This window comes from Dermacentor albipictus, chromosome 1 (assembly GCF_038994185.2).
Source record: "Dermacentor albipictus isolate Rhodes 1998 colony chromosome 1, USDA_Dalb.pri_finalv2, whole genome shotgun sequence".
Classification (NCBI taxonomy): domain Eukaryota; kingdom Metazoa; phylum Arthropoda; class Arachnida; order Ixodida; family Ixodidae; genus Dermacentor; species Dermacentor albipictus.
Genome location: NC_091821.1, coordinates 399,164,521 through 399,187,918, shown reverse-complemented (window position 1 = coordinate 399,187,918; position 23,398 = coordinate 399,164,521). Strand labels below are relative to the sequence as shown.

Genomic DNA, 23,398 nt, shown 5'->3' with positions numbered 1-23,398 from the left:
AGCATGAAGCCTGGCAAGGCTAAATATGATGGCCTATCAGCATAGAGGTATGCGCCCCACATTAATCCCAATCAAACCAAAAATGCGAGGTAAGGTTGACGGACAATAGGACTTGCAACTACAAATGATCAAACTAAATCCACATCCCAAACCTCACTTTCAGCATGCTAAATCACATTGAGTGCAGGGTGCAAGTGACAGATAAAGTACTCAAATATAATTATTGCAACTTGAAATTTAACACATTGTAGTGATAGTGACCTCATCTTTGCAGACATCTTTTTCTATACATTTCTGCCCTGAACATATCTAGAGGGAAGGCATCCACGAATGATCCTAGACTGAAAAAAAAAAAAAGGGGAAAGCTTTCCACGACAGCTGAAAGCTCCAACTTCTTTGCCGAGTGAACCAAGCCCTCTGAGCAGTGCAGATACCCAACACTGACAGCGCTACAACAGCCACTAAACCTTTTGCAATGATGGCAATGACATGTGAAGCTCCCAAACAGCATTACACCAAAAAGTTTTAAAGGAAATTCTACATGTAAAATAAAATTAAGTTAATTTCTGGGGTTTTACATGGAAAAAACCATGACATGATTATGAGGAGCAGCGTAGCAGAGGATTCCTCATTAATTTTGAACATCTGGGGTTCTTTAACGTGTACCTAAATCGAACTATGGGAAAATTTTTGCATTACGTCCCCATCAAAATGTGGCCACCATGGCCAGGATCATACTCGCAACCTCGAGCTCAGCAGCGTGAAACTATATCCACTGGGACCTCCATTTGTAGAGCTACCGGAAGCATAAAGATAAATGTCACAGGATGAATGCCACACAAGTATGTCAACAAAATACTGAGCAATGCCAATTACTGTAGAGCTTCTGGCGAAGGTAATGTAAGTGGCACACCATTAGAAAATAGAAAATACTTGTTCTTTATGTATAACCATGCAGTTCTTGAATCGTCATGTATTTATTTTCTAGTCTATTCCCTTTTCACTTTTTTCCTATTTTTTCTACGTCTATATTATTTTAATCCTTCCTCCCCCATATCTTTCTCTTCACCTGCATCTTTTCCACAGCCGTGGGACAGTTCAGGTGTCCAATGAGTAGTGATCCAGTTACAATACCCAGGACCCTTCATTTCCTACCTCCTTTTCTTCTTTCATAACTACTACTACTACTACTGTCAGCTGTTTCAATCTCAAATTTTATCCAGAGTCAATTCAGACAATGAAGCTGTCTTTCTGCACAGTACACAATAAGTTCTTTTGTCTGATCACTAAAAGCTTTGTTTACAAAGGACACCCTGATTAACTATTGTGAACCTTCCGACACTCTTTGGGATGACTGGCAAAAAAAACATCCATGTAGCTACAAGGTACGATGCTTCAGCTTTTCCTTCATATCTTAATTCACTTCAGTTTGTGCACTGCAGGCATTTCCAAGTTGCAAAGAATGAAATGCATAACCAAACAGGCAAGATTCCAGTCACTGAAGAGGCACTGAAATCCTGCACTTTACTGCAAAAGTGTGGGTCCACCTGAGGTGCCCAGCTCAAAAAGTGAGCAAGACGTCTAAATTGAGGTGAAACTCACCCAATTTGAGGACGTTGGCCATGTTCCGGATCACTGCAATGGGGTGTGCCACGCAGAACTCTTGCAGCTGCGGCGAGAAGGCCTGCTTCTTGTTCTCCAACTGCAAATGGACGCAACAAAAATGAGCAACACTACGTGAAAACTAAAGCTCTATCAAATGAGCTAATCCCTTTACACCATCATTAATTTAAGTTTTTATGTTTTGGTATTCTTATGCATTAAAATTTTAAGATTTCCTTCTTTACACATTATTTTTGCTCTATGTCCCTGGCTTGCATACCACATGACACTGGCCACTCGATGCAGCTGATACAGAGAAAGAAAACATTCAAGAATGAGCTGTAATAAAACTGCAACTTGGAAGCATTGGTAATGCTTAACGTTGGATCTTAAACAGGATACATAAAAACCAGAACGGACAGATAAAAATAAGGATGCTTGTGCTGTCTCGTTTTATCTGCCCATCCTGGTATTTATGCACACTGTTTTCTTTTAATCCAATATCCAGAATGAGATTTAGTGAAAAGCATCCGAAAGAAGTCAAGGGCACAACAATTCTCCCCGAATATAGCATGCAAATGTGCAAAGCATTGTTTGTGCACAGTCAAGCGAGAAAAACACAAGCGATATGCAAGAAGTGCCAAGCCACTCACGAAAACACTGGGTGTTTGTGGCAGCAGCTGCTCCTTGGTGGGTGGTGGCGAGGGGGGATCCGGTGGTCGCGGAGGCGTGGGGTCATCCGACAGCAGGCTCAGTGGGAAGGCGCCTCCCTGGCGTGCTATATCTGCACAACCTTCCAACACTTCCGCTGCCGACATGGCGATAGAGAGGGCCGGCTTGGTTTGTCCTGGTAGCAGTCGTTCCGCCAGACCACTCTGCAGAAAAGCAGCGCGTATTTTTAAGCATTCAGGACCTCAGGACTAACCCCGTGAGTAACCGCTATCACACGCACAAAGACTCCCAAATACTATTTTGCATACTTGGAATTGATACCATCTAGCCCAATTTTATTATCATTCCACATATATGGGAATCCTGAGGAGCACAAGAGAGAAGATGGGGCTAGTTCAGTTGTAATACTAAATCTCTATCAAATGGGCTAATGGCTTCATACTATCATTAATTGAAGTTCTTAAGTTTTGATATTCAACATTTTCTTTTTTGCACATTATTTACATATTTCTTTAGGAGCACAGACAAGAAAAACTATTATGATGAATGGATATGAAGAAGTCTGGGGCCCTGGTGGCATAAAGCAAGCTGCAGCATTGATGAGCATTAAAATTTACAACCTATACAATATGCTTACATAAGCATAAGGCAAACACGCTGTCACTATCGTTAAAAATTCTTGCATATCACAAAGAAAAAAAGAGAAAAATGCTCTTATGGCAGTAGTCAGGGTACATCATACACTGATGAAATGCAGTGAGAGAGAACATGATTGCAGAAAATGTTACAGAAAAGTTGTCATGAAGTATATAGCTTTGTCTTCTTGTGCCTCAGCTTCCCGCACAATATGCCGCATTAACAAATCCTGGTAATTTAGCAGGCCAGCAAGACGTGGAAAATTTGTAAATTGATATTACAGCTCGTATGCAGATTTAAAGAGGGCCTGTGTGCCCGGTACATTCTGCACTTCAGAGATATTTGTACCTTAAGAGTGTCCTTCGACTCCTCAGGTGCGCTCTTCGATGCTGTGCTGTCATCAGATGGTGCACTTGGTAGTCCAGCCTCGGTAAGCCTGGGCGTGTCGAGAAGGTCTGGTCCAGCCAGATGGGCCAGGATGTCTTCAGCCAGGCTCGATGCCGTGTCTTTACTCTGTGACAAGAGCAGCTGCAGGTCCTGGTCACTCAGAGGTGCCACAGGAGGTGGAGGTCGGCCCTGCCAAGCACAGTGACCAAGCAACATTGCAGCGATTCATATCGCATGTTTGCATGGCACACATCATTCTAACATGACAGACACGCAAACATTTGCGACCAACGTACAATGAGCTGCAAGCATGACACACCGCGCCTAGCAAATTGATTTTAAGTTGAAGGGGAAGCCAGCTTGAAAATCTGCTTATTTTACCAGGCCCTGAACCTATGAAAAACAAAGCAACTAACTGAGCAACGCAAATAAATGTGAGGCTGCCGTAGCTAACCTTCAGTGTTCTGTTTGAAATCACTGCTCGTGGTTGCTCATTTTAGCAAACAGGAGAATGAAGAAGGATGCAGCGAGTGAGAGCACTGACTTGCAACTGAAAATTTGCACAGCAATATAAGTATTCAGTTGTGAGATATCGCTGTACACTCTGCTTTTTTATTGTCAGTGTCTCATTATGCTTGTACATGGTTGCACATTTAAGGTGAGCAGGTTGGGCAAACGTGCTCCCGCAAATATTCCTTCAGCCCAGTCAATTGATGCACAGTCAGCACTGGTGTTTTTACCTGCGGTTGCGGGAGCCGATAGGCAGCTGAGGGGGCGCCCTGACTGCCCTGCTGTGGGGGTGCGTAGCCATTGGCCCTCTGGCCAGGAGCCATGGCGTACGAGGGCCCATAGGGCCGAGGGGGTGCAGCAAAGTTGCCTCCTGCAACTTGCTGCTGTTGCTGCTGCTGCTGCGCTTGCTGCTGTGCCTGCTGCCTCTGAAAAGGGCAACAGAACACAGATGGTCACCAACATTCACCACACACATTGCAACTGCCTCTGGCCCATTCTTAAGGTAAATCTGACTCTCCCCCACTTAACGTGGACGGCTGTCTGGCCAAGTAAACTGAGCCGATTTCAGAGACAGTGTGATCAAAGGCTGTGACACGTGGTACTGATCCTGATACCAGCGCATGATGTGTGTCCTCAGAAAGGCTTTCATTTGGTTTGCAAGATCATGTTTGCAGTGCAGCATTACAGCGCCCACATGCTTTATAGCAGAACCAATCAAGCTAACCAATAAGTGTCCCCAGCAGCACATCTCAGCAGATATACTGGGAAGGTATCGCTTGACTTTAACAACCAACCTTCGATGGTCTTTGCCCTATTCTTGTTTCGGACTGCTAGACCAATATAGTGTGGTATTGGGCTAGTTGGTGACCATAATGAAACATGGCTGAGTGCAGACAAGGCACTACGCAGAAAATGGACAACAAAGAAGTGCTGCCTTATTGTCTACCTTGTTTCTGTGTTTCATTTGTGTTCAACATGTTCCATTATTAACTGCTTGACTATTCGCACCACCTGGATTGTCCGTGGCTCTAAACCCGACATGGTTCCACATGTTGCCACTGAACAGATAGTGGAGATTATGTCCCATTGAACACATGTGAGTGCACAATCCTTTGGCACCTTCTAAAGCCTCGAGTCCTGTTCGACGTCATGCGAGAAGTCCAACATGGCTAAATGTTCACTGCTGAAGGCTATAGCTTCTCATGTAATACAGTGGCTTGGAGTTCGTCAAAGTCACAGCCTCCAGTGCCTACCTGCAGGAGCAGCTGTTGCCTATGCTGCTGCATGAGCCGGTGCTGCTGCTGCAGCTGCTGCAGCAGATTGCGTTGCTGGGGATTCAGCGTCTCCTGGTTCTGCTGCAGGTATGCCAGCACCTGCACAACACACACAGCCACCAATGGTCACTCTCTCGCAGAATGAATAGCATTTGTACCTCAGACGAACAACACTGCGGAATGCAAGGATCCTTAACTTGCAGCTGAGAAATGTGAGAAAAGGCTATGTTTACACATTAGGATATGTTTTTACGTATTGTATTTATTCGAATATAAAGCAAGGTTCTCTTCCCCAGAATCCCTAGCTTTGAAATCACCCCCCTGCCATTCCTTATATACAACGCCGATAGATTATGATACTGCGTTAATGTGGCCACAGCAGCGCCACATTTCTGGTGATCCAGATTTTAAACAGCAGCGCAAATTGTACCAATGAATTTGGCCATTGAGGCAGCACCGTATTTTTACATGCATAACCTGCATCGAGAATTACCTAGTAAATTTTAACAGGAAAGGCGAAGTGCAGGTTATATGAGAATTTCACCTTACAGTGTGGCTTCAAGGCATCACAGCGTGTACTGCCATAAAGCCACACCTCAAGGAAAGTTCTCACCAATCCAGTTTTATTTCCTAAGGAACCCCACCCTCTCCCTGCCTACGCATGTTGAAGCTCCCTTCCCCCATATCATGGTCGCCATATTGTGTTTTGGTTCTGTAATTTGGCAATCCCCGCCGAGTCTGAAAAATTTGTCAGCTGCACTACATGACTTTTTGTTAGTGTGGATACTTAAGTTCCATTACCTGTCTTTTGCTTCCCTTATGATCGTGACTGCTTTGAAATCGAATAAATACGGTAAATATGTATGTGAAAATGTACTCAAATGCAGTTAGCCTGACATTAAAGAGCTAACACTAAGCCTTGCTTCAGCTTGGGAAGTGCAGCAGCCATAGCACTGTCCTCTAGCAATAGTAACTATTACGCATATGCCATACTGCTGATGCTCACTTCCTAAAGCTTAACCCCATTTCACAAGAAGTACAATGACAAAGAAGCAGCATAGAAATGCAACTGATTACAGGATTTTCTCACGTGACGTTCGAATGAGCAACTGCACACATATACAAATATTTACACAAATGATGCCGTTGGTATGGTTAAAAGTTAAAATGCAATATTGATAGCACAATGGTAAATAATGATTTATAATATTGATTGTTATAATCTCAGAGAAATCTATGAAGCTCTGGGGCTGGACGATGCAAACATGTTCAATGTGAAATGAATCTGGCAAATGTGGTGATTGCTGCAACTAGCAGCAGACTCCAATCTCATTTGCACTAGTTTCTTCAACAGCATTACTAGTGCCGATCAGACTAGGAGCTTAGAGCACCTTGAAAATACACTGTGCGATTACTACAGCACTTGCTGTTGGGCACAGGCAAAAGCAACATGTAGATAAAGGGTGTCCCAGCTAACATTAGCCAAGCTGTTCAACGAAAACAATTATTGAGAAGATACATGGTGCAAGATATGATTTTAAAACCTACGGAGTTCAACTGCCGGAATGCTGACAACCAAACACTGTAGGTCTTATAATTGTATCTTGCGCCATGTCTTCCAAGTATTTTTTTTTTTCGTTAAACATTTTTGCTACTGTTAGCTGGAACACACAGATTATGTGCAAAAGGCTGTAAAATGTCAGATATGACGGCTGAATACCACTAGCCAGATTTTTAGTGTGCATGAGTGCTAATAAGTGGTCCAAGGACAACTTATTTAGCTTGTTTACCAGCATTTACTCCAGTAATGACATGCAAAAGTTAATAACTTTTCAGTTTTGCATCAACATCGTGATTATCAATATTCAAGTGGTTATAGCACCTACACTTCCTGGTATTTCTTGTGAAAGTGGAAAAGACAACACTGTTGTCATTTCCCTTCTATAATCAGGAGCTCAATGGGACACCGTTTGGTCATGTAAAAGTCACATTAATAGAGCAGATCACTGGCCAATCTCACAAAACAAAACTTGACTACTAGATTGTGACTCAAGGGTCTTCACAGATCAGGAAATGTCAAGTCTTGTTTTTTGATGTTGGTCAGGGATCTACTCCATTAATGGCACTTCCTTTCCATTAGAAGCATAGTTCCCATGCTGTCGGCATGCTCACCTGCAGCTGCTGCTGGCTCAGGTAGAAGGGCGGTGGGGGGCCAGCAGGGACAGCTGCCCTGTGGTCGGGCCCCACATCACTAGTCCCTGGAGTCATAGCCCGAGGCGAGCCCGAGGCAACCTTGAGCTTCTTGGTGCTGTTCCCATCCACCTGGTCTGGGGGGTAGCCCGCCCGCTGCTGAGGGGCAGAGCCTGCTGGGCTTCGGTTTTGCTGATTGTTTTGCCTGCAAAGAAAAAATGATACGGCCTTGAGCACTGCATTTCCTCAAAATTAGTTTTATTTGGCAATACGCCACAACACACAAAAGGAAAGGGCCTCGGATGAATATGATGCAGAATTGAATTGTGTGCATACTGCAGCAAAGCCTTAGAACAAAGCCAAGGAACAGTCACTAGCTTCCAAACAGTCTGGCCAACTTGTAAGTCTTGCACAAAATGGAACTCACATAGGTACCACATGGTGCTGAGTCCATGGCTTAAATTAAGTTTAGGGTAATCCTCCTCTGTGGCACCAGAATTAAACGCAAACTGCAAATTGTGGACTACTATAAGCATAGTTTCACAGAGTGTACTTATACAGCAGCCTCCACGCAAAATTTCATATTTCAAAAAGCTAGCAACAACAAACATTTTTGATGCTGAAAAAGAAAATTAGAAATACACCTTACGACTCTATTACTGCTCGCCGGAAATGATGCAGAACATAGATTGCTCCGAATCAGCATGGCTCCTCAGCATAACCTCAGGGACTAGGTGCTGCCCATGGAGCGTAGAAAATCTTGGAGGCCATGGCTTGAGATTTGAGACACATCCGCTAATCACCAGCTGCACACGTCTGCTTAGATGCTATTTAAAGGCTGCTAGCAGAAAAACTAGACAAATTCGAAAGCTGCAGCTTTCCCAAGGTTGTTTCAATAGTACATATATACTACTCATATATAACCATTTCAGCCGAAGTGAAATTTCATTGAAGTTAGCCTTGAAGAGAAATTGACCAGAAGGAAGCCCAGTGCCACCAACCTGGAGGCCATCTCCTGAGAGATTGGAATGTTCCAGGCATCCTCAATGCATGGCAGCTGCCGGGGCTTCTGCACACTTGCTGGAGGCGCAGCACTCAGCTGCGTCTGCAGGAACTTGACTCGGCCTGCCAGGTTGCTGGAGGACGACGAACTTCCGTGCATGGCGTTGAGGTAGCACTTGAGAGCATCCTGTGGTTGGCTGCAGTTCTCGTACAACACACCCAGGTTTGTCCAGGCGGGGCTGTGTGCCTTGTCCAACTGCACAGCGCAAATGTACGCCTGCAGGGCGTCCATCGGCTGGCTCTGCTGCTGGTAGAGCACTCTGCACAGGACAAGCATGCGTGACAAGGGTCACACACACGGGCTCTGGCACCCTTCCTTACAATGAGTGTAGTAGGGCATCAAATGGGCACCTCATGTGATCACATACAGTCATGTTGAGTGTAAACCTGAAGTTCATAAATAATAACCTTGAGAATGCAACACAGCAACACAGAAGGATTTTACAAGGTTTCCATGACAGAAAGAAAGGCAGGAAGTTCAGGAAGTAAGCACTAAGGCAGCATGAAACTCCACTTGCTTTATTGATGGATTGGTTGACTAACTGAGTGACTGATTGATTGGGCTAGATTTCCAAAGCAAACAAGGACAATTTAGTAATGGTGCATCTTGATGGCATTCACAGTGTACACATACTTGGGAAAAAGAGGCAGAGTAAAAGAGCGCTCTTTCACTCTGCCTGTCCCATTTCCCCAAGTATGTATGTGCTGTGAAACACCATTAAGATTTTCAAAACTGGTGTTTGTAAGCAGCTCTCATGAGCACCAACACCAGTGCTGATGAGACGCCACAGTGGAGGGCTTCGGATTAATTTTGACCACCAAGGGTTCTTTGACCCTATGGGTGTCGAGTGTTTTTCAGAAGTGCAATATGTTCAATTTATGCCCACGTAATACATTAGCAGATTTTATATTCAAATTTTAATGCTGCTTATTGGCGATATGTTGCTGGACATTTTACAAATGTAATCCAAAAATTTTAAACAAAAGTTAAGCATGCTAACTGAAGATTTTATTTAGGATAATGAGGGTCCCCTGAGCAAGTTAGGCTCTGTCATTGTCCCTTGAAGACATCTCACAATCAAGTCCTCTTAATCAGAGTTCATGAAAAGTTCTCAAATTACTGCATCATTCAAAAAAAATATGCGGGCTTTTTTTGCCGATCCAGAAAAACAAAATATTTGCACAAGAGCGACAGTTGATAAGCTTTCTCGCGCCATCTGCCATATAAAAACAAGGCCTACCAGAAAATTGAAGTTTGACCAACTTCTCGGTGGATTGCGGTACAAGTCTATGAATGTTGATGTTTTCGAATTATCTCGGGCATGGCCAGGAGTGTAAATCGGCAGCCATGTGAGTGCACTAAGGCACAGCACTTGTAGGGCTAAAATGCACCTAAGTACAGGAGTGTTTTTACATTTAGCCCCAATCAAAGTGCAGCCACAGCGGCCAGAAATCAAGCCTGAAACCACGTTGTCAGCACAGATTGTCATAGTCACCGGAGTGGGCGAATTCCGATTGCCCCATCAAATAGATAATAAAGAGAAAGAAAGCTGGAAACAGAGCCCAGGCTGTTAATTGTAAAAGAAAAGTCAAGCCAAGAAACGTACCCTATGGAGCACCAGGTGTCTGCGTTGGCCTCTGCCTTGTCCACTGAGTTGCGGTAAGAGATGAAAGCATCGTGCACCTTGCCAATACTAGCAAAGCAGCGTCCTAGGAAGTACAATGACTGGCCACTTGTTGGGTCAGCCTCAATGGACTTTTGGAGGCAGTGCAGTGCATATGCTTGACGTTGTGGTTTTTCCCCCAGGACCTCTAGAGTGTGGTGCATCCAACCTACACAGACCCAGTTGGAGAGAGGCACCTCAGCATTACCGCTGCACTCATGCCTACACAAATACAGTTTCCCCTGCTACTACGTAAGGAAAGCAGAGTGAAATGCCACCCAGTTCATTAAGCCTACAACAGCATGCACAGTATCATCTATCCTTAAAGAGATAACTTGAATGTATCGTCGACATCACTGCCAACAGCAGCAGCCTCACAACTGCCATGCAATGCAAGATGCTTCTTGATAAATCGTGTATTTTCTGCCCACCACTGTATGTATCTGGCCACTCCTTTCTGTTGTGCCCTTTATTGAAATTATTTCTAGTAAATACAAACAAACTAACTTTGTAGGAAAGATGTACCTGATGTAGAAGTTAGGTTGACTTACAATAGTAGAAAATTATTGCCAGAGTCATTGTGTCAAAGTTGTGCTGTAAAAATTCCCAAAACACTAAACCAGTATTGTTCCCTTTAACAGCAGATCATGCCATAATGCTAGGATTAAAATGAAAAGTAATAGGTGATTTGAATTCAAGCAATCAATTGTTCTTGTTTATGCATTGAAATAAAGCAAGTACAAATGGACCAGTCCTTTGAGAGGACAGTACTTTGCAAATATCAAGCAAGTTAAGAAGTAAGCTTTAGCAATAATCATTGTCTAAGTGCCAGTTGGGTGTTGCCTTTCATATTGGTGCAGCCTGTACCAGCTCAAGCATGTTTTTAATTTATTTTTTTATATGCACTCTGTTGACAATTCCACACACAAGGATACAGTTCCATAATGGTGCACTAAGAAAGTTTAAGTACAGGGATGCTAAATTTTAAGTTGCTCAGCCCAGACCCTAAGAGAGAGCAATCACCCCATCCATTATTCTTTTTTCTCCTCAAAGCCTTGTGTCCCCAACTTTCATACGCATTGTCAGAATTGATTCTCAAACTGATGCAAGGCTCTAATCCTGCAGGTCTGTACAGCTAACTGACACAGGTGTTGCCTTAATCACAAGAACAGCATTACATAAAGTGTACCCACCTTCTTCAAATATTTTAAAATTAACAGTTCGCACATCACTTTGACTGAAGTGCAAATGATTTATTGCACTGATTGACTGATGCACTTAGTTTAAAATTTCAGATCGCAAACAGGTGCTTATGAAGGTTCCATATAGTAATTAAATAACAATCTTTGGCAGCAGCCAATGCGTATGTTAAACTGCATGCTCAGAGTAACCTGATGTTGATGAGTAACAAAGTGCCCTACCTTACAGTCAACTGCCTTTAGACACTGGTGACAAAGACAGACTTGTCAAGAACACGGCATCTTAGGCTGGGGGGATGTAGAGCCTCTGCAGAGGACTATTTGCCCCCATAACGTTACAGATGAGCCCACATAACATAATGCAGAACAGTCGCCTAATACTTAGGACCTAATAGCTTGCTTAAAGCTACAAAGTGTTCCAAACCAAGCAATAAACTGACAGTCCATCGTTGTTCAGTACTGTTGTGGCAAATGCAACGATACTGATGGTACATACCCAGCTGCCTTAAAGTTTCAGCCCGCACCGTGCGACTGATGTCCTTTACAGCAAGGAGCTGCTCATAAGCTTCCTTCGCCTGCTTGTATTTTCCCTGGGAAAGACATATGGCGCCCTCATCAACACCACTGATCCAGAAGACCGGAGAAAGCTTTACCTTGAGAGCTCCTATTCATATACATGGAAACTGTGCAATCGTTTTAAGATATGCTGATGGAGTTTGTTGCATGTTAAAAGAAAATTTTAAATCAATCGACTGTTAGGAATATAAGTGTTGACATCAGTTTTAAATTTTATACACATATTGCCAAAAATGAAGCTTTAGAAAAAGAAGCATGAAGCGTAGACCTCTAACCCCGCAATGAATGTAAACAACACAGCACTGCAAACTGCATCAGTTAGAATGTCTAGAGCAAATGAAATAATTTAATACATCATACACCACTTTGAAATATACTGCTAAATTGTGAATGGGACTCCAGAAACCTGACATAAGCAAAGTAACAATTTCATGACCACTCTAAATATATCCACCTAGGACATCCGTATAGTTCCAGTTTACAGAATTGCAACCTCTGTTGGTAGCATAGAATGACAGAGCTGTAAATATGGTGCTTCAGTTCCTTTCTTTTTTTAAGTTGCTTCAGCAATCTTTTTTTTTTAAGTTTAGAGTGCTAATTAGAAATTTTTCTTGTAGCAGCTACTAAAATAGCTCACTCATAAATTAACACATTTCTGCAGCTCCTGCTTGAGGAGAGTATTTGTGCGTTCCATGTATCTTCGAATATGGATATAGTAGTTATCAAGCTAAAGCTTCCGCGTAAGGTAGAACAGCGCAAAATCAACATACGGGGTGAAACAAAGCAGGAACAGGAGCAAACTTAAAATGTTTATCAGTACAGTTGCATATTTTGCAAGACACTTGTGATGGTAGCACTTATGCGATGTGTCCTTTCATCTCGTTTCTCCCATTATCACACCCCATTGTGACCCTCTTTCATCTTCCCTTCCCCTTCCCTCGCACAGAGTAGCAGGCTAGATACTCCACTTTCCAGCTGACCTCTTTACCTTTAATAAACTACCTTCTTCTTCTTTGCAAGACACTGGATTATTTTTGTAACCAAGTTCGCTAAGTTTAACAAAGTGGCTGTCTGCGAGTAATAAATCTCAGGTTAGTCGGAAGATTACAGTGTACTTTCAGATGAAGAGGGTTTAAGAATATATGCATGTTTCTGTGGGCTTTATCAAATTAATTGTTTCTTGGTAGCAAATGACTGCAAGCCTTAATAATGACATTACAGCTTCCACAAGCCTATGTTTGTAGAACACCACATGCATTCGAGCATTTGAATACTGTGCACTTTGTTAAAGAATTAGCACTGGATAGAAACTCCAGCACCTGCTCAAACTGCACAATAGATTCAAGGTATTTGTGTGAAATCACAGACAATCACACAGGCATGTGCTACTGTAGCACACATTAAACAAAACGGTGATCCTATTCTGAACTAAAAAAGGATTACAAGATATCAAACAGAAACATGTAAGATATACATATATACATAAATTTCTTCAAAATTCACACTCTTGACAATATAGCAATATTATTTCATAAGTAATTCAGACACTAAGCTTACCTGAACTTCCAGAACGTGAGCAATGTGAAAGCGCACTGAAACAAACACAAGCAGATAGAATTACAAATGTGGTGGAGCAAAGACGTGCTTTTTAATCTGAAAGCTAGCATTTAATGGAAACGTATGCTGGTAAATTTTCCAACTGCTTGGCAACACATAGGGGGTGCCGATGAAAAAATAGATACCCAGTTTCCTTCAAGTTAGAACTGCAAATGGCTCTCATCAATAGACTGAAATTACAAGCTATGAAAACAAGGAACTTGTTTACAGCCAACTTGTGTGCACTGGGGCAGGAAAGATTAAAGATGTCCTATAGAAGAACCAAAATGTTGTTTCATCTGTGTTTCCTTGCTTACAGTCAGCTTATTCTTTGTGGCTTGATATACTTAACTGAAACTTAAGCCGTCATATTCTATAAGGCAAAGAGGGCACCAGCACAAGCTGAAATGCATCACATGACATTAGCGGGCTACAAAGTTAACTTTTGCTATCTGTCCCTTGTCATGCATGTGTATCTCAACACTTTTGCATGACAAGTCACAAAGTCATAGAATAAGAATATGCACAGCTTCAATGAATCTCGAAGATAGCTGTACAGGATCAAACAGATCGATTTCAAAGACCACCACACTTACCTTCGGGTTTTGTAAATGTGCTCTGCCTCGAGTCACTCTGCGCTAACTGAAAATGCTGCAAGGCAAAAAGAAAAGGTCATAAGGAAGTTGCTCATCTGCAATTGCGTGAAAATTCTCACACACATATTGAATCCTGAGCGACACTTTGCCATGCTCATGGTTGCAAAGCTTGGATGATTTGCTCCAACATACCAAAGCTATGTCTCTCAGCACATGAAGCTTTTACATTCCACCTACACCATCAGAATTAAACTTGACACAAATCCACGGACAAGTTAAAGTTGTCAAGCTCTTTTTTACATAAAAATGTGATTAAGCTACAGCAAAAACTAAAACTGGCAAGAACTAAAAGCAGATAACGTGCAGACAGTTTTGTTCAAAGCAATTTCAGGTAATAGTGTATGTAGCAACACCGTGTAGGCAGACAGGTGTAATAGCTGTGGTACAGTCATGCACGAGAGAGAGAATGGCAGCACAAGGACATACCTTGAGAGCAGACTCATAGTCGGCAATGACTTTGAACATCAACCCAAGACGCAGGTGGATTTCATTGGACCGTGAGAAGCCAGGGTCGATGTAAAGCACTTGGCGGAAAGCTTTGATAGACCTGCACACAGCAAAAATGATGCACAGAAAGATTAAAAATTCATATAACGTCTAAGACACAAAAGCTTCAGAGATAATTTTATAGCAACTATAGGTAGACAAATTTTAGCCACGCGAGAAACAAATGGCAAGGTGACACAACAATATGGCACATCAGTGAGATCTCGGGCAGCTCAGGTGCCCAATTCCAACATGACTCGGAGCGACAGTCAGCAAAACTCGAGGCTCTGATACCTCAGCTACTAACAGCCTAAATTTCGGGACATGAAGGAAAACACTGCGCTGGTTTATGCTTGCTCTCCCGACTTCTTTACGTGAGCACCAGCTCTCTAGTGTCCCCCGTGGAAAAATATGAAGGCAACAGGTTCCCCAAATCAAATTGCAGATGGGACAAGAGAGGGGGGGGGGGGGAAGGCAGGTAGGCTAACCAGAGGAGAGTTTCCGGTTTGCTACACTGCGCTGAGGGGGATGTAAAGACAACAAAGAGCAAGCGGAGAAAAAAAAGAAAAAGAAGGGGGGGGGGAATGAGAACAGGTAACAGAAAAGGCGTTCCAATCACAGGCACAGATGGGGCAAGGTCAGCCTGCTGTTTGGCAGCCGCGGTGTAGCATCCTAAAGCCTCTAAAATTCTCAGTGGTGACTCACCGATAAAAGCCCAGCATTGCATAGTGATTAGCGATAACACAGAAATGTTAAGCTAAATTATTTCTTCTGGATCAAAGAATAAAAGCAATATTACCGATAATTTAAGTAGAAAAAATACTAAATAGTAGAAATAGTAGAAAAATGTTAAAAATACAAAAGAAATAAAAATGCAAGAAAGCTCAGGAATATCAATGAACACAAAATGGAGGGTGGAAAAGTCGATGGATGAAGGAAAAAAAATGAATGAATGAATGAAGGCTGGCCAGCGACTGGCAGAGAAAAGTATGACCTGAAACAGCTGGCGTTTCGCGGGGGATACAAGTTGAAGAAAAAAAAAAATGTGCGGCCGGTCAAGTGCACACACTGGGTCAGCGATAAATTTCCAGTCTCCATAAATAAATCGCAGCTGCCATCTACTACGATCACCGGAATGTACGCGCAGTCGCGCTTCGCCACAGAGCCCCTCTGCTAGCGGGCGAACACAAGACTCCAGGGGCGACCGGTCGGCGCGGCTTCGACGCCTTCTCCGTTCAACACACATATACACTCACACACACAGAGCGCGGTCGCGTGGTCGTGCGTGTAACCCCGCGATGGGATGAACGGTCAGCTTCTTCGTCTACTTCGAACAGCGGCCGGCACAGGCACGTGGTGGCATGCAGGCGCCAATTCTCTCTGCCTCCCGACCGCAGACTACGCCGTAAACTAGGGGGGAAATGACGGCAGGGAGGTCGGCCAAGGTCAGCATCCGGTTGATTACCCTACGCGCCGGAAACCACTTTGTCGTTTCCTCGTTCTGGCGGGTGAACTCGCGAATGGGTGACGTCTCGAAACACGAAACTCGCCGAGACCCAAGAGCACTTAAACTACCGACGCGGAGTTAGAAGATGACGTTAGTGCCGTGCTTCGTATGCGCCCCGCGCTTGACCGCTTCATTATTGGCCGGGAACTCCCGAGAGGTGTGTGTGTGTATATCCGGGAGACGGAGGCCCATCGACTTTCTATTCTCGCAGCAAAGTGGCACAAACAATCGTTCAGATTAAGTCCAGAAGCGGCGACTCGCAAAGAACCGCACTCGACGATGTCACCCGATTTCTCAGGGACAGCGACTCGTAAATGCGGCAGGAAATGGCTTCCTGAGATGTAGCACATATGCGTATCTTTCTCGTTTCCCTGGTGAGGAGAAAGACGCATATCCCGGATTCCGCCTGCTGCTTCCGCAGCGATAAAGCGGTGAGATTTCCGCGTACGCCACTTTTCGGCGACAGAAGTAAAAAGGAACGCAACTAAACCTAATCCTTCTATTTGTGTCGTATTTACGCACTGACCATCTCTGATGAAATGCTTTCACACACACACACACACTAAGCAATAATAATAAAAAATAAATAAATTAGAGGAAGGCCTTAATTGGCGTATTCTTTATCAACTCTCGCCTGCCTCCCTGCATTGTCACAAAGCCCTTTTCGGAAGAGACTCCCTATAATTCCACTCGCGCATGAAAGAAATCTTCTCCCTCCAAGTTTCCACTCATTTGCTCGCACGCGCGCGCAAATGCACATAATACAGACAACAGCTGTAGTCAACGATCCGAACTTCCGGGCTTCATTTGGTCGCTGAAACATCTAGATTCTGACTTATAACTGTTTCAACCAGAACGCCTTACCGACAAGCACTAATTTCGATTCTGTGCAACTTAATTTCTAGTATGCATCGGGCCCGACCCCGATGCCGCCTATTCAAGCACATGTAAAACGCACGCGCGCGCAAATGCACATAATACAGACAACAGCTGTAGTCAACGATCCGAACTTCCGGGCTTCATTTGATCGCTGAAACATCTAGATTCTGACTTATAACTGTTTCAACCAGAACGCCTTACCGACAAGCACTAATTTCGATTCTGTGCAACTTAATTTCTAGTATGCATCGGGCCCGACCCCGATGCCGCCTATTCAAGCACATGTAAAACGCAGAAACGCTTTTACGAGATAACCACTGAACCGTTTTTAATGAAATTTGTTGCATATTTGAAAGAAAAAGTTCAAATCCTGTTGGAAACAGAATTTCGATTTAGGGCCTGAATTTTTGTAGATTAATTTTCAAAAATGGGTGTGTTCGCAAAAAAAAAAAAAAGCACGAGGTTTACAAATCCATAGCTCTGCACTAAGAACAGCTATCGCAGTTCTGTGAACTGCATCCGTTAGGGCATCCAAAGCGGACAAATTTGATATGCCAACTTATATATTACGTGAATTAGTTGCATTGTTTACAAGCGTTCTACTCACACACTAGTGGTTTATTTGAGAGCCACGTACAATATATCAATTTTGTCCGCTTTAGATGTACTATTAGGCGCAGTTTACACAATTATGATATCGTTTTTCGTTGCTGAGTTACAGGAGTTGTAAACCTGATAGTTTCGTTTCCTGAACATTTGCGATTTCTGCCAAGCTTTATTAAAATATTTACAACCTAAATAAAGAATTCACAACCAACGTTCGCTCGATTCTAAATTTTATTTTAAGTGAGACAACCCTAATCAAATTCGGTGCACTGGTTGCCGAGAAAAACGATTTATCCTTTCCCCTGTATTCAGATTGGAGCCCCCGAAATAAAGCTTCCTCTTAACGTGCTGTTTCAAGCAGAGTGAGCGGTTTATTAACAAGCCCAAATTTCAACTCTGTGCAACTTCACTTTTGGCCCATCGGGCTCTTTTCAGTGTGTCCCAGTTAACGCGCTGTTTCAATCAGAATGCTTCGCCGAGTTCAAATTTCAACTGTTTGAAAAACATCTACACCGCATCCCTCGCCCGGCGACATCACTCACCATTCTACGCAGAATGGGCAGAGGTGCCTGAAAAAAAGCGGGGAGTGTCGCCCCTGCGATGTGTATCGGTGCAAACGTTTGAACCCCAATAATAAATCACACGGTTTAAAGCAGAGCACCATAATTTGGCGCTCGATTATCACAAGAGCCTACCCAATGCACCGACTCGGTGCATTTCCACAATGTCGTCAAAATCGTTTCACAGTCCCTTTAACAAGGCAGGCATTTTCACGCCCCTACCCCCATTTCGCCCTTAGTATTACCCCTCGCGCGTGTCCGAAGAGTTCGCCAGGACTGTTCTTGAAGATACACGACGGCACGACGGCCAACATATCCAGGCTACTCGCCTCCCTCTCCCGCCTTGAGTCAAGCACCGTCGGTACGCATTGCTACATCCATTCGTCTCCGCGTTTAGCACAGAAAGCCCACAGAAAGGTCGCAGGAGTACCGCGAAGGTCGCGCGTTCGTAACTGCAGGAGTCAAGCCTGCGTTCTGGCCCCGCAACGTGATTATCCAGCCTTCCTCCGGGGTCCCGGCCCATATTTCCGGAATACCAGCGGGAAAAGCACCTCTTGATACTCGGTCTCGCAGTACAAGTCCAAGTCCGCGAACAAGTCTCGTTGCGAGGTCTGCTGCGAGGTCGCAGAGTAACCCGCAGTCGCATAATAGTGCCTGGAATATACTAGTCGCGTAAACGGCGTGGGTGGCCAGGGTAGCATTAGTTTCGCCCAAGGACAGAGTTATCTCAAAACCTGCACGCTCCGGAGGTCAACGGCCCCGCGTTGAGAACAAGCCGAGAAGTCGTAATTGCCGAAAAGGGAGGGAAGCGACACGGCGCGCCATGTTTTACCGAACGCCGTTCTGCTGCACGCGAACTTGAGAATCCTGCAATGTTACACGGAAAGCGAAGCCGGGTGTATCGCTCGGGTCAGCTTAATAGATAACACGTACGCTACACGTTGTTCGGAGGGAGAATGGCCGGGGTCGGGACGGCAACTACACAAGCGGCGACCCGGGCCCCGGCCGCCGGACGAAACAGATGTCCGATCACTGGAGGAGAAGGGGAAGAGGGCAAGAATACCCTCTCCGAGACTCGCAGCGGAAATCCATCATCGTCCTTCATCCCCGGCCCCCGTTGAAGCAGAGCGCCCGTGAGCGCGCAGTCGTAACACGCAACTCCGCTATAACACAGCTCTCGTCTTCCGGCCCACAGGAAAGGAGAACCGGGGAAAGAAGCGTAATAATAAGCGAGGCAAGGGAGGCGATGTTTCTCATGCCGACCACGTCGTTCCCGTCCCCCCGTGCCCCCTCTTCCTCCAGATGGCGGTGCGCACCAAACAACACCAGCTGCTGTTCTTCGTGCGCGCCGTGGACGCGCCAGGCACTGAGGGAAAGTTTGGGGGACGCAGGAAGGAGACCCTTTAAAATGCACCTCACGCACAGCCTTCCTATCTTTTCCTGTTTTTACTTCATCATCCGCCGAGAGGTTTGTAATTTCGCGCACCGCCCATGAACTGCATATGTAAGTAACATCTGGAATCGATTTTACGGCGGCGTCTCAAGTGCTACACGCAAGAACGCCCTGGGCTCTCTCTGAATGGCTTCGAGCACCAATTGTGTGCAGCGCCACCTGTGCTCATCCGGGGTATTGCAGATAGCCAACGGAATAAAATCTTTTAAAAGTGCCACCAGGCTTTGCCGTTCGAGAGTGATATAGGCACGGCACACATTCATGACGACATAGAGAGCGCACACGTAATAGTGAAGCTCGCTGGAGTACCGTTCGTTCTACGAAAGCACAACCGCCACGCTACGACGAAGGAATTATACGAGGTTGTTCAGTTCAGATAAGCACGAAAGTGGCCCGAAAGCACGCTTCAAAATCATAATCAGTGTTTATTGTCCCAAGGTTTGGAAGGGACCCAGGACAAAAAGAAAAAAGAAACTGCAGTAAGTAGCTTGACCGGGTGTGGGGCGGGCCACTGGCATCCTCCTGACAAACGGAAGCAGATGTTACAGCCTCTGTCGAATGTTTTGAAGTCACTGCATGGGCACGTGACGTAGACGCGCAATTTCACCTCTTATAAATTAGCTTGTCCTTTCCTTCACAGCGCATGCGCTTTCCGATTAGTCCATGCCCCCCTCCCCTCTTTTTTGCTTTCCCACTTAGTCACACACGCATCCTTTTCCGAACTTCATGCTTTCGATGTCATTCTGAATGGTGTTCAAAGATTTGAGAACGTGCCGAGGGACCCAAGAAGTTTCACAAGAACTGTCATCGAAGTCTGCCGCTCTCGCGACGCACTGCAGAAGCTCTCGAGAGTGAAGAAAACGGGCCTTGCTCAAGATGCCGGGCTTTGGAGCATCGCTTACTCCGCAGAGGTTTCGCAGCACGGAACCTGACGCCAGCTCCGGTCACACGCGTAGTGGCTCGGAAATATTTGATAAATACCGTACACATGCAGTACGTGACACGACCGCGGACAGATGGACGCGTGTGGAAGAGACGAGGTAATTTGCTCACTCTGTCGAGAACGAAAACGATGAAGAAACTACGTACCGATACCTCAAGGACGACGTCCCTGCGGGATACACGACTAATAACTTTCAGTCTGCCGTTGACCAAAACGACGCAAAAACGACCTTCAGCCATTCGCGCCCCAGTCACTGGTAACCTATGTCATCCAGCTTGACGCGCGCCAGCAGCAAGTGAATCAACGCCTCATACACGACCATCGCGACGAGCTTCCACTGTTTTACCGCGCCTTAAGAAAGAAAAAGCAAACTGCACAACACTTTTCCGACGTAGCGCCTGCTGCGACTCGCGAGAGGCGGACTATTTTCAAAGGAAATTGCAACTGAAACTTGCTTGCTTGACTTTTACTGACTTTGGTTACCAAGCTATGCGAGACAATTAAAATTCTGGATACGACGTTCTTGTGTTTTCCAACCACGACTCTTCCTCTTTGTGTGTGTGTGTCACGCCGAACCGGCCAAACCCGATACACACGGACAATCCGTCCCCCGCTGTGACACAGTTTACGCGGGGACGGCGGACACCGCGTTCCCTTTCCGGATTGGGACGAATCGCTATACTTCCGAGGCGAACAGCGGTGCGCGTACTACACACGACGTCGGCTACATGTAAGGACCGCACTCTGGCATCGCCCGGCCCCGTTTTCATCCGATTTGGCGCACAACGCAAGGCACAGCAGGGTGTTCGCGTCTCTCTTGCCAAGCTGCGCTGAAGGCTGGGTGCAAAGCGCGCAGAAAAAAGAGAGAGGGTGAAGGTGCACTACCCGATCTCACGCCACCTCCCTTTTCTATACGCTATGGAGGACGTAATAAAAAGCCATAGCTCGCGTTTCGCGGGGACGCCGGGCAAACATAATCGCGTTGTCTAGCCTGTGACGTACACCATGCGCGACGACTTCAATGAGATAATAATGAAGAACAAAAAAAAAACGGATGGGGGGAGGCCGGAAGAGGAAGCCTTTCATGGGCACTCAGGCCTACGAGGAAGACCGCGCGCCCCCCTCTCTCCGCCCCGGACGGAGGCAGTGAGTCACGGCGAGGGTCGCGATGCGGGACGCTCTGTGACAAGCGGGTAGAGTTGAGTGCAATACTATTATATCGAGGAAAAAGAAAAGGACAGAAACAAACTGATGAATAGGAACGCCAACTGCTGCTTCGGGACAAGAGAGAAGTGCTTCTGCGAGTCAAACGTATACCCGAGGATACAAGAGCATCCAGTTTTCGCCATCACAAGAACCAACATCGCGGCCACGCAGCCAATGCGTTCTGCTGCCGGCGAAGAAGGATTCGGGTTCGATTCCCTGCGGCGGCAGCTGCCCTTTACATTTGCAGATGTTTGGGTGCGCGTTTGACAAAGCGGCGCCTCCGCTACGTATACCGCTATACCCTTGGGGGGCAAATGTCCCTCATTTACATAAGCCCCGCATTTCGAGGTCAGGCTACGCGTGTAGAAAGGGCGCGCCTGCCGATCTCGGAGGCCGTTCATAACACGGCTAAACACCGCGAGTCGGCGGTCACACGTGAAACGAAGCACTTTCGCGTGCCACTGGCGGCTTCGCGGTCGCACGCAATCTCCGCGAGGTGCGCATGGCCACCATTACAACTTGCGTAATTGTACGTGTACACATTACACTCGTAATACGCGCACGCGGTGCACGCAATTACGTCGGCGCTGGCAGACGACGGGAACAATGCGAACAGATGTGAAAAGAACGAGAAGACCGATTGTTACACACTCGCCGTGTCGTCCCCCACCGTTTCTTTTTTTTCTTTGGTTTTTCCCACGGGTTCCAGAGAGGAACGGCCCCGACGGAGACTCCCAAAACTTGCTTACCCATGTAAGAACAGCCTCTTAACGAAGACAAACGTGTGCAAACAACCCCGCGAAATCATGGTATAACATATGAACACGCGTTGCGATCAAGCTCTCGGCACGCTGTACCGACGTCCTTACAGACGGAACTGTGGGAACTTCCTTCGCCCAAAACACCTGGCGTGGTGGAGCCAAACTTATCCAGTTTACGCGAACCCTTGAGCCGTTGTTAAGATGAATCTCAGTCACACAGCGCTCTACATGAAAAATATATCCATGCGCTATTCAGTCCCACAACAGTATAGGCGAAGTTATGTGTTCCTTTTTTTTTTCTTATCACTGCGCACAAATGCGGCAGGCGTCAGATATACTGTCGCGTGCAAAATTAACACACAAGGCCTAGTAGCATTGTGCAAACTGCGATCGGGCATCGCTTGATGGAGCCGTATGCCGTTCATTCACACCCGCCTGAAGAACACGTTCGAGTAAAAGCAATGACGTCGTCTTTGATGGCTGTTGCAGAAATTAGATTAAAACCATAGGGAGTACGTATATCACAACCGGATTATTAATAACCGGTTATTAATAGCAATAGTAGTGGTAGTAATAGTAATAATAGCAGTAAGTAATAATAGTAGTAGTAACAGTAATAACCGGAGCATTGATATAGGATCTGTCATGCAGGTAGCGCAGGTTCGCAAAGATCATCCTTCCGTATTCCGTTTCACACACGGCGTGCAACGCTGTGGAGGCATGGCAAGACTCCTCGCAGTATAAACTGCATGCGTTCGCAACAAGAAATAGCTTGGCGTCCCTTTGCCAGGAATTACGAGAAACTTGCTTTACTACGGCTCAGCGTTTCCTTTTTTCAATTAGCCAGGACACCCCGTCGTGTACTGCCTTAGCTGGGCGTGCGCAGCCCTGCAGCGCCGTGGTCGAGTGTCCGCCTCGGTTGCAGCAAAGATGCCCGTGGGTTCGAAACCACGCTGCCGCCGGTTACACACCG

The 23,398-nt window shown here is 45.5% G+C and overlaps 1 protein-coding gene across 8 annotated transcripts in view; it reads right to left on the bottom strand.

Annotated features, from left to right (window-relative positions):
* The window catches only part of Utx (Utx histone demethylase), a 134,773-nt gene that overhangs the window by 10,824 nt on the left and 100,551 nt on the right, over positions 1 to 23,398 (bottom strand). For 5 of the 8 annotated variants that reach the window (XM_065455639.2, XM_065455641.1, XM_065455642.1 and 2 more), the window contains 12 exons: positions 14,451 to 14,571; positions 13,965 to 14,019; positions 13,330 to 13,364; positions 11,693 to 11,786; positions 9,941 to 10,166; positions 8,273 to 8,593; positions 7,254 to 7,476; positions 5,061 to 5,180; positions 4,038 to 4,232; positions 3,259 to 3,486; positions 2,256 to 2,477; positions 1,603 to 1,702 (listed from right to left, as the gene is read on the bottom strand). In XM_065455639.2, the coding sequence (XP_065311711.1) occupies positions 1,603 to 1,702; positions 2,256 to 2,477; positions 3,259 to 3,486; positions 4,038 to 4,232; positions 5,061 to 5,180; positions 7,254 to 7,476; positions 8,273 to 8,593; positions 9,941 to 10,166; positions 11,693 to 11,786; positions 13,330 to 13,364; positions 13,965 to 14,019; positions 14,451 to 14,571 (1,940 nt within the window). The other 3 variants (XM_065455646.1, XM_065455645.1, XM_065455640.1) reach the window with 3 other exon arrangements.